This window comes from Scyliorhinus torazame, chromosome 15 (assembly GCF_047496885.1).
Source record: "Scyliorhinus torazame isolate Kashiwa2021f chromosome 15, sScyTor2.1, whole genome shotgun sequence".
NCBI lineage: Eukaryota > Metazoa > Chordata > Chondrichthyes > Carcharhiniformes > Scyliorhinidae > Scyliorhinus > Scyliorhinus torazame.
In genome coordinates, this window is record NC_092721.1 from 198,252,718 (window position 1) to 198,271,768 (window position 19,051).

General features: G+C 45.1%; 1 protein-coding gene across 1 annotated transcript in view; it reads right to left on the reverse strand.

Annotated features, from left to right (window-relative positions):
- The window catches only part of acer3 (alkaline ceramidase 3), a 201,538-nt gene that overhangs the window by 158,866 nt on the left and 23,621 nt on the right, over positions 1-19,051 (reverse strand). The window contains exon 2 of the mRNA XM_072477389.1: positions 5,556-5,666. Within this exon, the coding sequence (XP_072333490.1) occupies positions 5,556-5,666 (111 nt within the window). The remainder of the gene's footprint in view (positions 1-5,555; positions 5,667-19,051) is intronic.

Genomic DNA, 19,051 nt, shown 5'->3' on the forward strand with positions numbered 1-19,051 from the left:
GTTACCAACATGCCTCAAGGGAGATAAGTATTTGTTCACGATTTCCGAACACAATAAGTGCCTTGTCTAAACTAGATGCACGAGGGAGAGGATAGGTCTTTACATTCATATGTAAAATGCTAAAAGGAATTAATTTTGTGTTTGCGTTTGACAGGCAGCTTTCAACAGGTTTTCATTCACATCAACCAGTGCAGAAAACAGAGACAAAACAAATTAATCAGTTTATGTAGAATTCAAAAGGCATCAGATTACTATCTAATCTGAATTGCAAGTGGTGAAGTATTATGATCGTCAGTAACAACCAGTCAATAGGCAGAGAGGAATAAGCCTGTAACATTGTCAATTACTTTCTTTTGATATGACAGAGACCTTGTCCCAAATCTTCCTTGAGGTCTGTGATTCAGGAGGGAACTAGACGGGTTCTTCACAGGGGCAGAGTTCGCATAATATCAAAATCAAATGGTTGAAGAACAAAAGAAATTGAAGCTGGAGTATGCCATTCAGCCCTTCAAGCCTGTGCCACTGTTCAATAACATCACGGTTGTTGTGCGACCTTAACTTCACCTACCTGTACTATTTCCATAACCTTAATTCCCTCAGTATCCAAAAGCTATCTATCACAGTCAACGAATGAGCATCCAGAGCTCTCTGGGGTAGAGAATTCCAAAGATCCTCAAGCCTGGGAGTTCAGACATTAATTCCCTACAGAGATAACACTTGCTCCATAATTTCTCCTGGACTGTCTTCAAACACCCGAGGGAGTCGGAGCTAGATTTTTCCTGAGTTTTGTTCCACGTACTGGTCCTCTTTGCTATATTTCTGTCTCTCCAAGGATACTATATTAGGGAGTGCGTGTGTGTGTGTGTGTGTGTGTGGTGGGGGGGGGGGGGGGACAGGGACAGAGGGTGGAATGGAAGGATATCTAAATATGATGCTCTACCCATCATGATGTGGGAAAGTTTGATTGATATTTTTTATCAAACGTGATCACTGCGGTCAAACACACTCTAACCACTGACTTTTAACCCTTAAATTGCCAATACTTAGAATCCAACATTCGTAAAGTCTTCCAGTCTTCACAGTAGGCACTGACTTTAATTTTTTTTTTTTTTTAAGTGTTTCAGTCCAAATCTCTCACCTATTTATGCTGCTATACATATAAATATGTAACAGTAGGAAAGTGGAGCAGCAACAGAAGCAAAGTTGGCATAAAGAAGTGGTATTAAGAACGCAAAGTCAATTTCAGCACTGTGTGTCAGCAATAACCAAAGTAGCAATATTAATGTTTTTTTTTAAACAACAAGATAAAGGAATCCAGAGCATCAGATTTAACCTGCGTCATCAGGTCTGCATTCATTTTTCTATAGAAACAGATTTTTAAGGCAGCACAGTGGCTAGCACTGCTGTCTACGGCTCAGAGGACCCGGGTTCGATCCCGACCTCGGATCACTCTCTGTGTGGAGTTTGTACGGTCTCCTTGTGTCTGCATGGGTCTCACCCCCACAACTCAAAGATGTGCAGACTAGATGGGTTGGCCATGACAAATTGCCTCTTAATTGGAAAAGAATAATTGGGTACTGTAAATTTCTTTTTAAAAAGACACAGATTTTTAGCATCGCATAAAACCAAGATGGTAATAGCTCACATGGAGATATGCTTAATGCATGTGGACTTGGTGCCAACTCAGGAATACACCAAGATGTAGAATCACACCGAGGTAAACTCAGCAACCGCATCATTCAATGTGCCTGCCACCCAGCTCACTAAATCAATCCATTTCCATTCTTTCACCAGATACAAACCATGAGTAATTTTAAATTCGACCTGAATCACACATCTGCCATAGACCCAAGTGTTGCAACTTCCCAGGTTGGCCTCCATAAAAGGTACCATTGAATTTTGACTGCAAACTACAATCTTCTGCGGGTTAGGGCAGCACAGTGGAGCAGTGGGTTAGCCCTGCTGCCTCACGGCACCGAGGTCACTGTCCATGTGGAGTTTGCACATTCTCCCCGTGTTTGCGTGGGTTTCACCCCCACAATCCAAAGATGTGCAGGTTAGGTGGATTGGCCATGCTAAATTGGCCCTTAATTGGAAAAAAGTAATTGGGTACTCTAAATGTTTTTTAAACATCTTCTGCAGGTTAATTTTTAAAAAAAATTTATAGTACCCAATTCAGGATCGAACCCGGGTCCTCAGCGCCATGAGGCAACAGTGTGAACTGCGTCACCGTGCAGCCCCTTCTGCAGCTTAATATTAATGAGCATTTGCACACATTACAAGTAAAGAACATGTGCTTAATATTAATGAGATTTTTGGATTCTGGTCTTGGCACAGTGAATTCCATGCACCAAGACCAGCCTCCATTTGAAATTCCATATCAATCTAATCTTCACTTTGTGGCTTGTGGTCAAGGCATCACAGAATATTCTCTTTAAAATGTTAGTTGCTGTGCGTGGTCTGTTTTATTTATTGCGTGGTCCCTTTTAATTTTCTTTGCACGCCTGCAAACAAGACTGGCATGGCTGTTTTCAGGTAACATTGAACTGTCACACAGATAAATCCCAATTGGATTTAATGTTACATTCCTAACGTTTTTTTTTGAATCAAGCAAGTGGGTGGCACGGTGGTTAGCACTGCTGCCTCACAGGACCAGGAACCCGGGTTCAATCCCAGCCTCGGGAGACTGTGCGGAGTCTGCACGTTCCCCCCATGTGTGCGTGGGTTTCCTCCGGGAGCTCCGGTTTCCTTCCACAGTCCAAAGATGTGCAGGTTAGGTGGATTGGCCATGCTGGCACGTTAGCACAAGTGGTTAGCACTGTTGCTTCACAGCGCCAGGGACCTGGATTTGATTCCCGACTTGGATCACTGTCTGTGCGAAGTCTGCATGTTCCCAGTATATAATTCAAGCCAACTCTGCGATACTATCAAACATAAACCGAGATACGGCTCTTGAGAGAATACTGAAGCTACTGTTAAAGATATGCTTGGTGGGTCAGAGGATTAGAATTCTGTAAGGATTAGATTAAATAGGTCAAAGGACCACCTCTCCTAAACAGATCTAATTTAAATTTAACTTCAAGGATACCTAAATTCTCTGTACAAAAGTAAACTTCCAATTCAGTTACTGGACTGTCATTACTTTTTTGTTTAAATTTAAACTCAATTCTTGTTTTCCAATTAAGGGGCAAACTCCATACGGCCAGTGACCCGGGGCGGGGATCGAACCCGGGTCCTCAGTGCCGTGAGGCAGCAGTGCTAACCACTGCGCCATCATGCCGCCCTTGTGGTCTGTCAATCCTGTAATGGTTCAATCATCCGTTTCATCTTTTTCACATTTTGTGTTAAACCACAAATATTAACAGGGAAGAGAGAGCTCAGCTAAAATACATACATAAACAAGTTCAAAAAAATGGAACTAAACTGTGAATCATTCCCTCTGCTTAAAAGCTCCCTCCTAATGTGAAATAGGTCTGTGGATTAACATAGAAAATACAAGCCACAAACGTTCACGGGGTTGATAGTTTATCTGTGCTATTAGCTAATCTCTGCCACACCAGTCATGCGACAGTAAAAACCGCCTTCAGCATTCCAAGCGTGCACACAAGCGGGGATCTCTACAGTTCCACACCTGACTGTTGTCCAAAGTCCCTTTTGGAGTGTACAAAACTGTGGCCATGCAGTTTAGGTCAAAATCCAGGAAGCAATGTCAACACAGAGCTTGATCTGGATATCTCAGTCTCCACATCTGAGTAATCTGTCAACACTCAGTGTTATGAGGCAGTAACCTGGGCTAATATTTATCTTACAACCAACATAAAAGAAACAAATGGCCCAGTCATTATTACATCGCTGTTTGTGAGACATTATTGTTCAAACTGGCTGCCAAGTTTCTTACATTAAAACTGTGACCACACTTCAAAAACAACTAATTGGCTGTAATGTTCTTTTGAGATGTCCTGAGGTTACTAAAGGCACAATATATTAATATATAAATTAGAGTCCTTTTTCGTTTCTTTCACAACCAGTTATTTTTGGCAATCATAGAATCCCTACAGTGCAGGAGGCCATTTGGCCCATCAAGTCTGCACCGACACTTCGAAAGACCACCCTACCTAGGCCCAGTCCCTCACCCTATTCCTGAAACCCCACCCTAAGGAAAAATTTAGCGTAGCCAATTCACCTAACCTGTACATCTTTGGATGAAAGACTAGACACCACTGACTTAGCAAGACTCCTTTCCCCTCCAAGAAGTTTCATGTTTGTATGAGTGATTTCATCCTGGGTTTCCCGACTGCAGCCTGCTGAGCAGAGGATTAAACAGCAGATGGTCGGTGTGGTGTAAACTAGTACAGAATCAACCACAGTCTCCAGTAGACCCTCACCTCCAGTGATTAATGTCATGAGGCACACAACAGAAATAATCATTTTGGTCATTTTTAGGATGATTTTCTCGGACAGCCAGGAGCAAAATTCGAGCAGAGAGACACACAGAGGGCGGGATTCTCCCAACGGGAGTCTAAGTGCCGACACCAGAGTAAAAACCGGAGTGTTTTACTCCGGCGTCGGTGCCCGTTCCCAGACCCCTATTCTCCCCCCTCCGTGGGGCTAGCAGGGGCGTTGCACAATTTACGGGGGTGGGGCCTCGGTGCGGCGTCAGCCGGCGCCTTGGGCCCCGCGCATGCGCAGTTTGGCCGGCGCCAACTAGCGTATGCGCGGTGGCCGTCCTCCCCCAGGCTGCCCCGCACAAACATGGCGGATGGATCCAGGCTCGCCGGCAGAAGAAAGGAGGCCTGCCTACAGAGAGGCCAGCCCGCCGATCAGTGGGTCCCGTTCGCATACCAGGCCACTCCGGAGGTCCCCCCCCAGGAGCCCCCCCCCACCAGGCCGTCCCCCAAGCCTTGTACCCGCCCGCAGCTACCAGGTGTGGACGGCGTCGGCGGGACTAGGCCGTTTATGCGCGGCCGCTCGGCCCATCCGGGCCGGAGAATCGCCGCTTGCGGCGATTCTCTGAGCGGCCCGGCGCGATTTGCGCACCGCTGGTTTCGGGGGGTGGGAGAATCGCGTGCGGGTGTCGGGGCGGCGTGGCGCGATTCGCGCGGCGCCCCAGCAATTCTCCCACCCGGCGGGGGGGAAATACCGCCCAGAGTATGGGCTCCCTAAGCCAGCTCTTCCAGCGCCATCAAAAGAAAAATATAAATTCTCTTTTCAATTGAAGGGACCAAAGGTTGTGGTCAGTGGACTTAAAACGTACCTTTGTGATTTATGGAAGTCACCATAGTATTTTTTCACACGAGGGTGAAGATTTTATGTATTGTTAGGGCATTTTGGAGGAGGGCAGGGAAGAGAGCAGAGAGGAGTAAAAAGAGTACTCAATACTAGTATTGGGAGTAAGTTGTAGAAAACATGTTCCATTCCCCAGCACTTGTATTCCTCAGTGCTCAGCAGTAAATGGAAATACACAAATATGCAAAATGGAACATTTCCAGTTCTTAACACCAAATATCACAAATGGGAAAAGAAATAACATTTTAAATAAGTGAACATGAACATACCTGCAAGACCCAAAAATGCAGCTATGTAGCGAGTTTCAAGGCCATCTTTTACAGTCTGAATCGCACCATAGATAGGAGGCAGAATCATAATCAGGTTACTTACAGTATTCCCTGCAGAATGAAAAAAAATGGAGAAAGTGAGGGTTAGTGCCAAGTACCCAACAACTGCTGCTGTGTCTGGTCTGCACATAAAGTACAGCTGAATTCAGTGTGCAAATGAATATGTTGGGGTTTAAGTACAAATCTTGGCCAACAATTTCCACAAATGAGTTAGAAAGCTCCTCTGGTGATATAACAACTTTAACAAACCAAGTAGCTGAGCCACACAAACCAGAAAGGCTGTGATCCATGCTAAGTGAGAACTAGCTGATCTCAGCCAGGACGGCAGAGATACTATAACTAACTTCAGTACACTGCATGTTTCTTTTGTTCTACTCGGAATATCATAACATCTTTAATTTCCACCTGAACCACTGGGACAAGCCTCAAGATTATATTTGAGTCATTTTTAATTCAATAAGAGGGTTTTGTCACTGGCAAGGCTGACATTTATTTCCCATCCCTAGATGCCCTTCAAAGGTGGTGGGCACGATTCTCTAATAATGGGGCTATGTCCCCACTCCGGCGTGAAAATCGACGCCAACGACTCCGGCGTCAACGGCCCCCGAAAGTGAGAAATTCTCCCTTTTCTAGGGGGCTAGATTGCCGCTGGAGTCGACCCCGCAGCTCCAGCCAGCGCGGAACGGCCGGCGTATTTCCGCGCATGCACAGGGATCCCCTTCTCCGCACCGGCCCCCGGGCAATATGGCGGAGCCCTACAGGGGCCCGGCGTGGAGTAAAGAAGGCCCCCAAGGAACCAGCCTGCCCGCTGATCGGTAGGCCCCGATCGCGGGCCAGGCCACCGTGGGGACACCCTCCCCCTGGGGTCGGATCCCCCCCTCCCCCATGATGGCCCCCGCACACCCACCTTCCAGAGAGAAGTTGCTGAACTCAGCGGGTCTGGTGGCTTGAAGTGCATATGTTTTAATGCAAGAAGTAAGGCAGATGAACTTAGAGCTTGGATTAGTACTTGGAACTATGATGTTGTTGCCATTACAGAGACCTGGTTGAGGGAAGGGCAGGATTGGCAGCTAAACGTTCCAGGATTTAGATGTTTCAGGTGGGATAGAGGGGGATGTAAAAGGGGTGGCGGAGTTGCGCGACTGGTTAGGGAGGATATCACAGCTGTACTACGGGAGGACACCTCAGAGGGCAGTGAGGCTATATGGGTAGAGATCAGGAATAAGAAGGGTGCAGTCACAATGTTGGGGGTTTACTACAGGCCTCCCAACAGCCAGCGGGAGATAGAGGAGCAGATAGGTAGACAGATTTTGGAAAAGAGTAAAAACAACAGGGTTGTGGTGATGGGAGACTTCAACTTCCCCAATATTGACTGGCACTCACTTAGTGCCAGGGACTTAGATGGGGCAGAGTTTGTAAGGAGCATCCAGGAGGGCTTCTTAAAATAATATGTAGACAGCCCAACTAGGGAAGGGGCGGTGCTGGACCTGGTATTGGGGAATGAGCCCGGCCAGGTGGTAGAAGTTTCAGTAGGGGAGCATTTCGGGAACAGTGACCACAATTCAGTAAGTTTTAAAGTGCTGGTGGACAAGGATAAGAGTGGTCCAAGGGTGAATGTGCTAAATTGGGGGAAGGCTAATTATAACAATATTAGGCGGGAACTGAAGAACCTAGATTGGGGGTGGATGTTTGAGGGCAACTCAACATCTGACATGTGGGAGGCTTTCAAGTGGCAGTTGAAAGGAATTCAGGACCGGCATGTTCCTGTGAGGAAGAAGAATAAATACGGCAATTTTCGGGAACCTTGGATAACGAGAGACATTGTAGGCCTCGTCAAAAAGAAAAAGGAGGCATTTGTCAGTGCTAAAAGGCTGGGAACAGACAAAGCCTGTGTGGAATATAAGGAAAGTAGGAAGGGACTTAAGCAAGGAGTCAGGAGGGCTAGAAGGGGTCACGAAAAGTCATTGGCAAATAGGGTTAAGGAAAATCCCAAGGCTTTTTACACATACGTAAAAAGCAAGAGGGTAGCCAGGGAAAGGGTTGGCCCACTGAAGGATAGGCAAGGGAATCTATGTGTGGAGCCAGAGGAAATGGGCGAGGTACTAAATGAATACTTTGCATCAGTATTCACCAAAGAGAAGGAATTGGTAGATGTTGAGTCTGGAGAAGGGTGTGTAGATAGCCTGGGTCACATTGAGATCCAAAAAGACGAGGTGTTGGGCGGCTTAAAAAATATTAAGGTAGCTAAGTCCCCAGGGCCTGGTGGGATCTACCCCAGAATACTGAAGGAGGCTGGAGAGGAAATTGCTGAGGCCTTGACAGAAATCTTTGGATCCTCACTGTCTTCAGGTGATGTCCCGGAGGACTGGAGAATAGCCAATGTTGTTCCTCTGTTTAAGAAGGGTAGCAAGGATAATCCAGGGAACTACAGGCCGGTGAGCCTTACTTCAGTGGTAGGGAAATTACTGGAGAGAATTCTTCGAGACAGGATCTACTCCCATTTGAAAGCAAATGGACGTATTAGTGAGAGGCAGCATGGTTGTGTGAAGGGGAGGTCGTGTCTCACTAACTTGATAGAGTTTTTCGAGGAGGTTCACAGAGCTGATTGATGCAGGTAGGGCAGTGGATGTTGTCTATATGGACTTCATTAAGGCCTTTGACAAGGTCCCTCATGGTAGACTAGTACAAAAAGTGAAGTCACACGGGATCAGGGGTGAGCTGGCAAGGTGGATACAGAACTGGCTAGATCATAGAAGGCAGAGAGTAGCAATGGAAGGATGCTTTTCTAATTGGAGGGCTGTGACCAGTGGTGTTCCGCAGGGATCAGTGCTGGGACCTTTTCTCTTTGTAGTATATATAAATGATTTGGAGGAAAATGTAACTGGTCTGATTAGTAAGTTTGCAGACGACACAAAGGTTAGTGGAATTGCGGATAGCGATGAGGACTGTCAGAGGATACAGCAGGATTTAGATTGTTTGGAGACTTGGGCGGAGAGATGGCAGATGGAGTTTAATCCGGACAAATGTGAGGTAATGCGTTTTGGAAGGTCTAATGCAGGTAAAAAATATAAAGTGAATGGTAGAACCCTCAAGATTATTGAAAGTCAGAGAGATCTAGGAGTACAGGTCCACAGGTCACTGAAAGGGACAACACAGGTGGAGAAGGTAGTCAAGAAGGCGTACGGCATGCATGCCTTCATTGGCCGGGGCATTGAGTATAAGAATTGGCAAGTCATGTTGCAGCTGTATAGAACCTTAGTTAGACCACACATGGAGTATAGTGTTCAATTCTGGTCGCCACACTACCAGAAGGATGTGGAGGCTTTAGGGAGGGTGCAGAAGAGATTTACCAGAATGTTGCCTGGTATGGAGGGCATTAGCTATGAGGAGCGGTTGAATAAACTCGGTTTGTTCTCACTGGAACGACGGAGGTTGAGGGGCGACCTGATAGAGGTGTACAAAATTATGAGGGGCATAGACAGAGTGGATAGTCAGAGGCTTTTCCCCAGGGTAGAGGGGTCAATTACTAGGGGGCATAGGTTTAAGGTGAGAGGGGCAAGGTTTAGAGTAGATGTACGAGGCAAGTTTTTTTTTTTACACAGAGGGTAGTGGGTGCCTGAAACTCGCTACCGGAGGAGGTAGTTGAAGCAAAGACGATAGTGACATTTAACGGCATCTTGACAAATACATGAATAGGATGGGAATAGAGGCATACGGACCCAGGAAGTGTAGAAGATTGTAGTTTAGTCGGGCAGCATGGTCGGCACGGGCTTGGAGGGCCGAAGGGCCTGTTCCTGTGCTGTACATTTCTTTGTTTTTTGTCCCGCTGTGTGGGAGGTGAGTAATCCACGCCGGCAGGACTGGGCAAACTCGTCGCCCACTCAGCCCCCGACCGGCGTGGCGGCACTCGAAAATCAGCGTCGGGCCTGACAATCCCAGCCGGTGAGTAGGGCCATCCTGCTGAACCACTGCAGTGTGTGTATTCTTTGTATCAGCTTGATACGACTGACTAACTTTCTAGGCCACTCCAGAAGAGTTTTGCCATGTTGGCATGGGACTGGATAGAGGCAAGACTGATTAAGGACAGCAAGTTTCCCTCCCCAAAAAATGACCTCAAGCAAACCAGCTGGGATTTTCATGGTCACCTTCACTGATGTTCTTGTCAAGCAGGTGCAAGGCCGTGGAACAGCCTGAAAGGTACTGTACCGTGCAGGCCTTATTCAGTGAAAAAAGGATTCAATAGCCCATGCACACTGACCAAATTTTAAAGGGATCATTGAGGACAGCTTCAAGATTTGTTTATTTTTAATAATAATAATCTTTATTGTCACAAGTAGGCTTACATTTACACTGCAATTTAGTTACTGTGAAAAGCCAAAACAGAATTTCAACACTTCAAACTGCTATCGAGTGATCTGAACATCTGGATCATTAACCCAGGACTGTGGACCCCCAGTCTAGCAACATAACCACTCTTCTACATTGCACATTTAATATTCGCTGGAAGATGTTTGGAACAGAACAGCGTTCCCTCAATACTGCAACAGGCCACCACCATAGATTGAGTTCAAACCCTCAAAGTGGAACTTGAGCCCATGGCACTTAACTGCACGATAAGAAAGCTACCGTTGGCCAGTTGGTATAGAAAGTCACAAGGCCCGTCACGCAATGCCGTGACTCAAGCATTCATTTGCTCAATCTGAAACACATTTTATAATAACGATAAGGTTTATTTACCAATCACCTCTAATCATTGAGCAGATAAGGAGCCACTAAAAATTACAACAGTAGATGGCTGTCGGTTACAAAATTTGTTACCTGCTGTTGTGTAGCATTCTGCAGGTAAGTGAGAAACAAAAGGAACAGCGCTACACAATAAACTGCCACAACAGCCTCTCATGCATAACACTTTCATTTGTTTGGAGCCTGCCGCACTTTTAATTTTTTGTTTGCAGCTTTGAAAAACGTAACCAAACAGAATATAAACTTGTTCCTCTCCATCGTTTACAAGGCTCAAGTGAAACATGTTATTGAGCATTCACCACATTCCTGGATGAGTGCAGCTGCCCTCAGGACCCAAAGGATGCACTGGTGCAACTCACAAAGCTTAATTCACCAGCATCTCATAGCCCGGCAACCTCTACCACCAAGAAGAAAAAGAGCAAAAGAACATCGCAGGAAACTTGCAGGTAATGATACTCCCTGCCACGTACCTTCCCGATTTGGATATATGCCAGTGGTCACCAGATCAAAATCCGAGCTTTCTTATTCATCAACACAAGAACAAAGTAAGACTACTACCAAGGCTATAAAATAACTTGTTGAGTTAAGTTCAAATAAAAGTTTTAAAAGGAAAGTTGGTAATTCTTTTAAAAATAAATTTAGAGTACCCAATTATTTATTTTCAATTAAGGGGCAATTTAGCATTGACCTGTTTTAATAATCAGAGTATCCACAGCCCCCCCCCCCATCCCCGTACATTGGTAGTGAGGGGAGGGTACCCTGTTTCTCCAACACAAAATTAGTGTTTGTAACGTTTGGCCTTGTATATATTTTTTACTGTTTTAATAAAAAGATATGGCCAATCCACCTACCTTGCACATCTTTGGGTTGCGAGGGTGAAACCCACGCAGATACGGGGAGAATGTGCAAACTTCACATAGACACTGACCCGGGGCCGGGATCAAACTGGGGTCCTCAGCGGCACTGCACCACCGTGCCGCCACAGTAAGATTTTTGTCTCAGAATATTTAAGACTGAGATGAGAAGAAATTTCTTCTCTCAGAGGGTTGAGAATCTTTGGAACTCCTGGCCACAGAGAGCTGTGGGCAGAATCTGTGCGTATATTTAAGGCGGAGATAGATAGATTCCTGATCAGCAAGGGAATCTAGGGTTACAGGGAAAGAGCAGGGAAGTGGACATTCGGAATGCCAGATCAGCCATGATCCTATTGAATGGCAGAGCGGGTTCGAGGGAACAAACAGCCTTCTCCTGTTCCTATTTCTTAAGGTTTTTTAAAAATAAATTTAGAGTGCCCAATTAAGGGGCAATTTGGTGTGGCCAATTCACCTACCCTGCATATCATTTTGGGTTGTGGGGGTGAGACCCACGCAGACACGGGGAGAATGTGCAAACTCCACACGGACACTGGCCCGGGGCCAGGATCAAACCCAGGTCCTCGGCGCCATGAGGCAGCAGTGCTAACCACTGCGCCAGGACTTATGGTCTTAGTATTAAATAGTAGAGAATGTTGAGGTACAGGTCAGCCATGATCCAGTTGAATGGTGAAACAGATTTGACCTACGTCTGCTCCTATGTGCGAGGGCAAGGACTGAAGCAGTTCAAAGAGTAGGCTTACCAAGGCCAGCTACGGGCAAAAGAGGAAGGAACAATTAATGTGACATGTCCAGTGTCATCCACGCCCTGAGAACATATGATGTCACCTTTATCGTAGAAAAATATCCATGGCTTCAGGGAAAAGAAAGATACCATCAGATAGGATGACTAAAAGTTTGGTTACATTAGAGTTGTATTTAAACTAGTGTTCAAAGGAGACAATGACAGGAAGCTATTGAAGATGCTGAGACTTGCTGGTGAGAGCCATGCCACTGCCCCAGCAGTTCGGGCAGCATCCTGAGCTAACAAAGAGATCATAATAAAGATATCAATGAATGCCAATTGAAATTGCATCTTTTCTAAGGCATAAAACAGCATCAAGGTCCCTCAACCCTCCAGAAGATTATTAAACCACTGATCCCAAGTAAACAATGTTGCACTTGCAACACCTCCAGAGTCTACAGGCCTAACCACCACTGGCATACTGAAGTCAATGTGGCTTGCTGCAGTCACAGCCATCTAAAGAGGAGTTCCACCAGTGCTCTAAGCTGCAGCAGCCTCCCCCACACATCCAATATAGATCCCATCACTGGAAGACCAAGGAAAGTGGACAGAGGGCTTTACTTTCAAGCAACTGGGTCTACAGATCAGTTTGTCCTTCCAAACTTCATTCTAGGGATGTGGGTGTTGCTGACATATGTCATTTATTGTCCATCCTTGGTTGTCCTGAGGTGTTGCACTGGCCTTCTTCTTCATGGTCATTTTTACTGATATCAACTTTTAGTTCCAGATTTTCTCAAACTTCCATGATTTACATCCACTAGATTACCAGTCTCGGCCTCAGATTCCCAGTCTAGTAACATCCATAACACTACCCGCGATATCCTCTGCTCAGATGCTATGACGTCTATCTCCAGCAACAGTTTCCTCATATTCGCCATCAAGACAACAGACGTAGCACCACTCTGCATTACTGGACTCCATAAGTCTTCTAGCATCAAATGTTAGAATTCCTACAATTCAGAAGGAGGCCATTCAGCCCAATTTTTCCGGACCGACCCAGGGCGGCACGGTGGCGCAGTTGCTAGCAGCGCTGCCTCACGGCGCCGAGGACCCGGGTTCACTGTCCGTGTGGAGTTTGCACATTCTCCATGTATCTGCATGGGTCTCCCAAAGATGTGCAGGGTAGGTGGATCGGCCACGCTAAATTGCCCCTTAATTGGAAAAATAAAGAATTGGGAACTTTAAATTTATTTGTAAAAAGTCTGCACTGACCCTCCGAAAGAGCAGGCCCACTCCCCCGCCCTATCTCCGTAACCTAACCTGCACAACTCTGGACACTCAGGAGCAATTTAGCATGGTCAAACCACCTAACCTGCAAATATCTGGACTGTGGGATGAAACCCACGCAGACATGGGGAGAACGTGCAAACACCACACAGACAGTCACACAAGGCTGGAATCAAACCCGCTCTGTGGCTCAGTGAGGCAGCAATGCTAACCACTGTGCCATCGTGCGTCCACTAATGCATACTACTCCTGGAAACAACTCAACACATTCTGGTATACTGTCCGTTTCTCCTGTTCTAGTGAGTTTCTCCTGTTCCATCTCTCTGGAATTCTCTCCCTTCCTTCGAAAGCCTCCTTAAAATCTACATCTCCAAACTAGTATCCAGTTACTTCGCCACGTCCATACCACTTCAGCAATGCAACTTACATTTATACAGTGTCTTTATTGTAGTAAAAGGTCCAAAACCTTTTGCAGGAGCGACATCAGATAAAATTTGATTGAGCCAGGTGAACAAAAGCTTGGTCAAAGAGACAGATTTAAGAAGAATGAAAATGAGAGTCCGAAAGATTTATGGAGAGAATAAGGAAGAGAGGTGACTTGGTGTACAAGGTGATGAGAGGCATGGATAGAGTGGATAGCCAGAGACTTTTCCCCAGGGTGGAAATGGCTGTCACGAGGCGACATAATTTTAAGGTGATTGGAGGAAGGTATAGGGGTGATGTCAGAGGTAGGTTCTTTACACAGAGAGCGGTGGGTGCGTGGAATGCACTGCCAGCAGAGGTGGTGGAGTCAGAGTCATTAGGGACATTTAAGCGACTTTTGGACAGGCACATGGACAGCAGTAAATTGAAGGGGTGTAGGTTAGGTTGACCTTATATTAGGATAAACGGTCAGCACAACATCGTGGGCCGAAGGGCCTGTACTGTGCTGTACTGTTCTATGTTCTATGTTCTAATTCCAGAGCTTAGAGCCTACACAGCTGAAATTCAGCTACCTCCTGGAGCAATGAATATTGGCCATGCTCTGGGCCAGAGGTGAGAATTTTGGGAGTGCAGTGAGCCTGAAGAGTTACAGGGCTATAGGAGGTTACAGAGATAGGGAGGTTTGAATCTATTAAGAGCTTTAAAAGTAATGATCCAATTTTTAAAAAAAAAATTTTTTTTTTTTTTAAATGTTGCTAGACCAGGAGGCAATTCTGTAAATTGAGTACAGCATTTAGTTTGTGCCCCGACAATAAAATAATCTTTTTTAAAACAGCCCAACTGGAATCAGTGGATTCGAAGCTTGCAGTTTTTGAGACAGGGATTGAAAAGGGAAACTGTTCCAGATTCCAAGGAGGATTGGATTTTGCTTATTGTCACATGTACCGGGGTACAGTGAAAGGTATTTTTTTTGCGAACAGCTCAACAGATCATTAAATACATGAAAAGAAAAGAAAATGCATAATAGGGCAACACAAGGTACACAATGTAACTACATAAACACCGGCTTCAGGTGAAGCATACAGGGTGTAGTGTTAATCAGGTCAGTCCATAAAAGGGTCGTTTAGGAGTCTGGTAACAGCGGGGAAGAAGCTGTTTTTGAGTCTTGATAAGGTTTTGATACGGCTGAAATGGAGATTGGAAACCAAAACTTCTGTTGAGTCAGGAACTGTCCTTAGAAAGGACATTTAATGTAATTTCATGATCAAATTATAATCAAAGACCCCTCCCACCCGGCTTACTCACTCTTCCAACTTCTTCCATCGGGCAGGAGAAACAAAATTCTGAGAACTCGCACCAACAGGTTCAAAAACAGCTTCTTCCCCGCTGTTACCTGACTTCTAAACGGCCCTCTTATGGATTGACCTGATTCACACTACATCCCTGTATGCTTCACCCGATGCCGGTGTTATGTAGTTACATTGTGTACTTTGTGTTGCCCTTTTATGTATTTTCTTTTTCTTTTCTTTTATTTTCTTGTACTTAATGGTCTGTTGAGCTGCTCGCAGAAAAATGCTTTTCACTGTATCTCAGTACACATGACAATAAACCGAACCAAATTTAGTTTATAATCACCCGCAATTTCCCTGTTAATTCATGATTAACCCAAGTTGATTCTGGATTTTAGAATCTGGTGCCACCCAAGAGAGTAATTACCATCCGCCTTGTTTGACTCTTGTTTAGTAAAAATTCTTTTGGTTTCAATAATGGAATCTTGTGGCTTTGTTCTTTCAGTAAATCACTGGGATTTCAGATTTCTTCTCTTTCATGATCTGAGTTTTTGCTTTGCTCTATTTCTTTCCGATTCAAGTTGCTGCATCTTAAACTGAATCTTAGTTAACTCAATTTGTTATCAGACTTCTCTTCGTTCAATTCCAAATGTTGCTCTATTGGCCGAATTGCTTCTGCTTTTTTATGCCCCGTCCTTAACTGTAACTTCCGCTTTTCTGCTAATGCTCTTAACTTAATTTTTGTTAATTATTGCAAATCACTTGGGGATGAAACTTCCCTCTTTCCTCTTCAGGAAAGTCTTAGCTATTGCCAAAGACATTCTGCTTTCCAATAAGTACAGTAAAATTCACCACAAAATACTACTAGCCTAAACATTGATAAATCCCATAAAAGAGCCCCCAATTTTGTTACAAACTCGGTCAAGACTTCTTTTTGAAAAGTAGAAGAAATGAAAATCCAAAATCCCAGTGATTTACTCAAAGAATTAAGCCACAAGAATCCATAGTTTAAACCAAAACAGTTTTCACTACACAAGAGTAAAACCAAGCTAACGCTAAATCCTACCTTAGGCAACCACCTATATTCTAGAACCTCGATTCAACTGAAGTTAAACATGAATTAACAGGCAAATTGCACTCAATTCCAAACTAGAAATATTAAGTGGCAAATAGATGTTACGAAATGCCTCAGCATATTTACCACCAATCTTGGTCAACCATGTTCTCCAAAACTCTATCTTTCTCATACAGAATTATAACTCTATCTAGGTTTTAGCCTTATCGCCAACTGACAGCAGCATGCAACTGGCGTTCCACAGGCCCTGCTTTCACCATAAATGATGTGGAGATGGCGGCATTGGACTGAGGTGGGCTCAGTAAGAAGTCTTACAACACCAGGTTAAAGTCCAACAGGTTTGTTTCGAATCACTAGTTCTCGGAGCGCAGCTCCCTCATCAGGTGAGTGAAGAGGTGGGTTCCACACACACATATATAGACAAAGTCAATGATGCAAGATGATACTTTGAATGCGAGAAAGAGGTGTGTACAGTACTTTGCTTCCTGAACGCAATGACCAGCTCTTTAGTTTTGCTGGCATTGAGGGAGAGATTGGTGTCGTTACACCACTCCACTAGGTTCTCTATCTCCCTCCTGTATTCTGACTCGTTGTTGTTCGAGATCCGACCCACTATGGCTCTAGCATATGATATAGACAAGAAATCGGTGGCGCAATCTGAGAGGAAGACCTGGATGAGGTGACTCCCACTGGAAAACTGACCATTTTACACTTTTGTCTCTAACTTCTCAAAACTCTTGAGATTTGGCTGGGTAGAGATCTTTCATCTCGGAGATACCCAACGGAGGCAGAGTCTGAAAGATTTGGTCCGAAACTCAACGACTGACTCTGAAGCCACTCAAGAACTACTGGAGGTAAGATGGCAGAGTCAGCATCTTCTCCAACCACTCCACGAACGGCCCGAGCTATCACCAAATTTTGGCGATCAAGCTCAATAAACGCTGACAAAACACGTTGGTGGATCTTAAAAGATCAATTGAAGAGGCCTTGGCCCCCATTTGTTTAGTTCTTGAAACCACGAGTAAGCCACAATTCAGGGCATGGAGGCCGCATGGACACTGAGAAACATTTGACAGGGTGGAGTGGAAATATTTATGAGATTCTCGGGAGATTTGGAGTCGGCCATAAATTTGCCTCTTGGATTGGCTTATTATTTCATAGAATAGATTTCATAGAATTTACAGTGCAGAAGGAGGCCATTCGGCCCATCGAGTCTGCACCAGCCCTTGGAAAGGGCACTCTAACTAAGCCCACACCTGCACAACCCAGTAACTGTACCTAGCCCTTTTGGGACACTAAGGGCAATTTAGCATGGTCAATCCACCTAACCTGCACATCTTTGAAATGTGGGAGGAAACCGGAGCACCAGGAGGACACCCATGCAGACACGGGGAGAACGTGCAGACTCCACACAATGACCCAAGCTGCAATCGAACCTGGGACCCTGGGGCTGTGAAGCAACAGTGCTAACCATTGGGGTACCGAGCCACCCATGATCAAAGATGGTAGCCATAATAGGGAGTGACAAATACATAGAGATTTTCCCAGCAAAGAGAGAGTTAAATAAATGTATTTTATATGAATGTAACATGTTTAATGTTCATCAAAGTTGACAAACTGGTCGACAGTCTTCTTTGTTGTCAGACGCTGCCACATTTGCTACACTTAACAGGTTGGACTATTAGCAGTGGTCATGGTTATGTGTTCCTACCCAGTATCCCAACACCTCTTTTTCACCTTTAAATTCCCCTCCCCACTCACCACCCCACAAATGACTTTAATTGTTCATAAAATTTCTGAAAGAAAACATTTCTATTCATTGCTTAACCACAGCCTGGTCAAGTAAAGGTGCCGACTGACCCCACGTCCACTGCTGCAAGTGAATTTTCAAACCAGAAGTAGCTACGGCTCAGGAAAACAGGATCGCTCATGACAGAAAATATCATGGCCCCTTGGCCAGCGTTCACATAAGCCCCCAGACTAATATTGTTTGGTTGGAGGTCTCCCAATCCACCCAGTGCCTCTGGCTGGGTTGGGGATGTCCTTCTTACACTTGGAGGAAATTAAATTCGCCATCAGGGGTTTAGTGGAGAGGTTCGACCCGTGATGGCAACCATTTATTTCCTTCTTTAAGGATCTAGGGTTTTAGATGTAGTGTTTAAGTTAATTGGAATTCTTATTTTTGTCGTTGCTTGTACTTTTTGCATTCTTGTGTTTTAGTTGGTTGTTTGTTATTATTTAAAACTTTAATAAACATCTTATTAGGGAATAACTCTTTAGAGATTCGGAAATGAGAAAAGTAAAAACATTATCTCACATGACGGGATACTTTTCATCAGGTGCACATGTAGAGACAAGAGTGCTGAATTTGGTGCATTTTGAGTGCTATAGTAAGAGTTTGGTGACCGAGGGAGTGCTGAATTTGGTGCATTTTGAGTACTATAGTAAGAGTTTGGTGACCGAGGGAGTGCTGAATTTGGTGCATTTTGAGTGCTACGGTAAGAGTTTGGTGACCGAGGGAGTGCTGAATTTGGTGCATTTTGAGTGCTATAGTAAGAGTTTGGTGACCGAGGGAGTTAGGTGAGGAGGGAGTAAGGTGCTCCTTTCATTTTGTTTCCGACATTTCCGCAAAGAGTGAGAAGAGAGCCAGGAGTTTACAGAAAGTGTAGCTGACTGGGAGCAGAGTCGGAGGGCGGAGATCTAGTTAGTCCACAGGGCAGCTATATTCTGTCAGGTAAGAGGGGATGGAGGCTAGGCCAGTTGCATGCTCCTCCTGTAGGATGTGGGTGGTGAGGGATACCACCGGTGTCCCCGTTGACTATACCTGCGGGAAGTGCACCCAAATTCAGCTCCTCAAAGACCGTGTTAGGGAACTGGAGCTGAAGATGGATGAACTTCGGATCATCCGGGAGGCAGAGGGGGTGATTGAGAAGAGTTACAGGGTGGTAACCACACCTAAGGTACAGGACAAGAATAGCTGGGTTACAGTCAGGGGGAAAAAAACAAACAGGCAGACAGTGCAG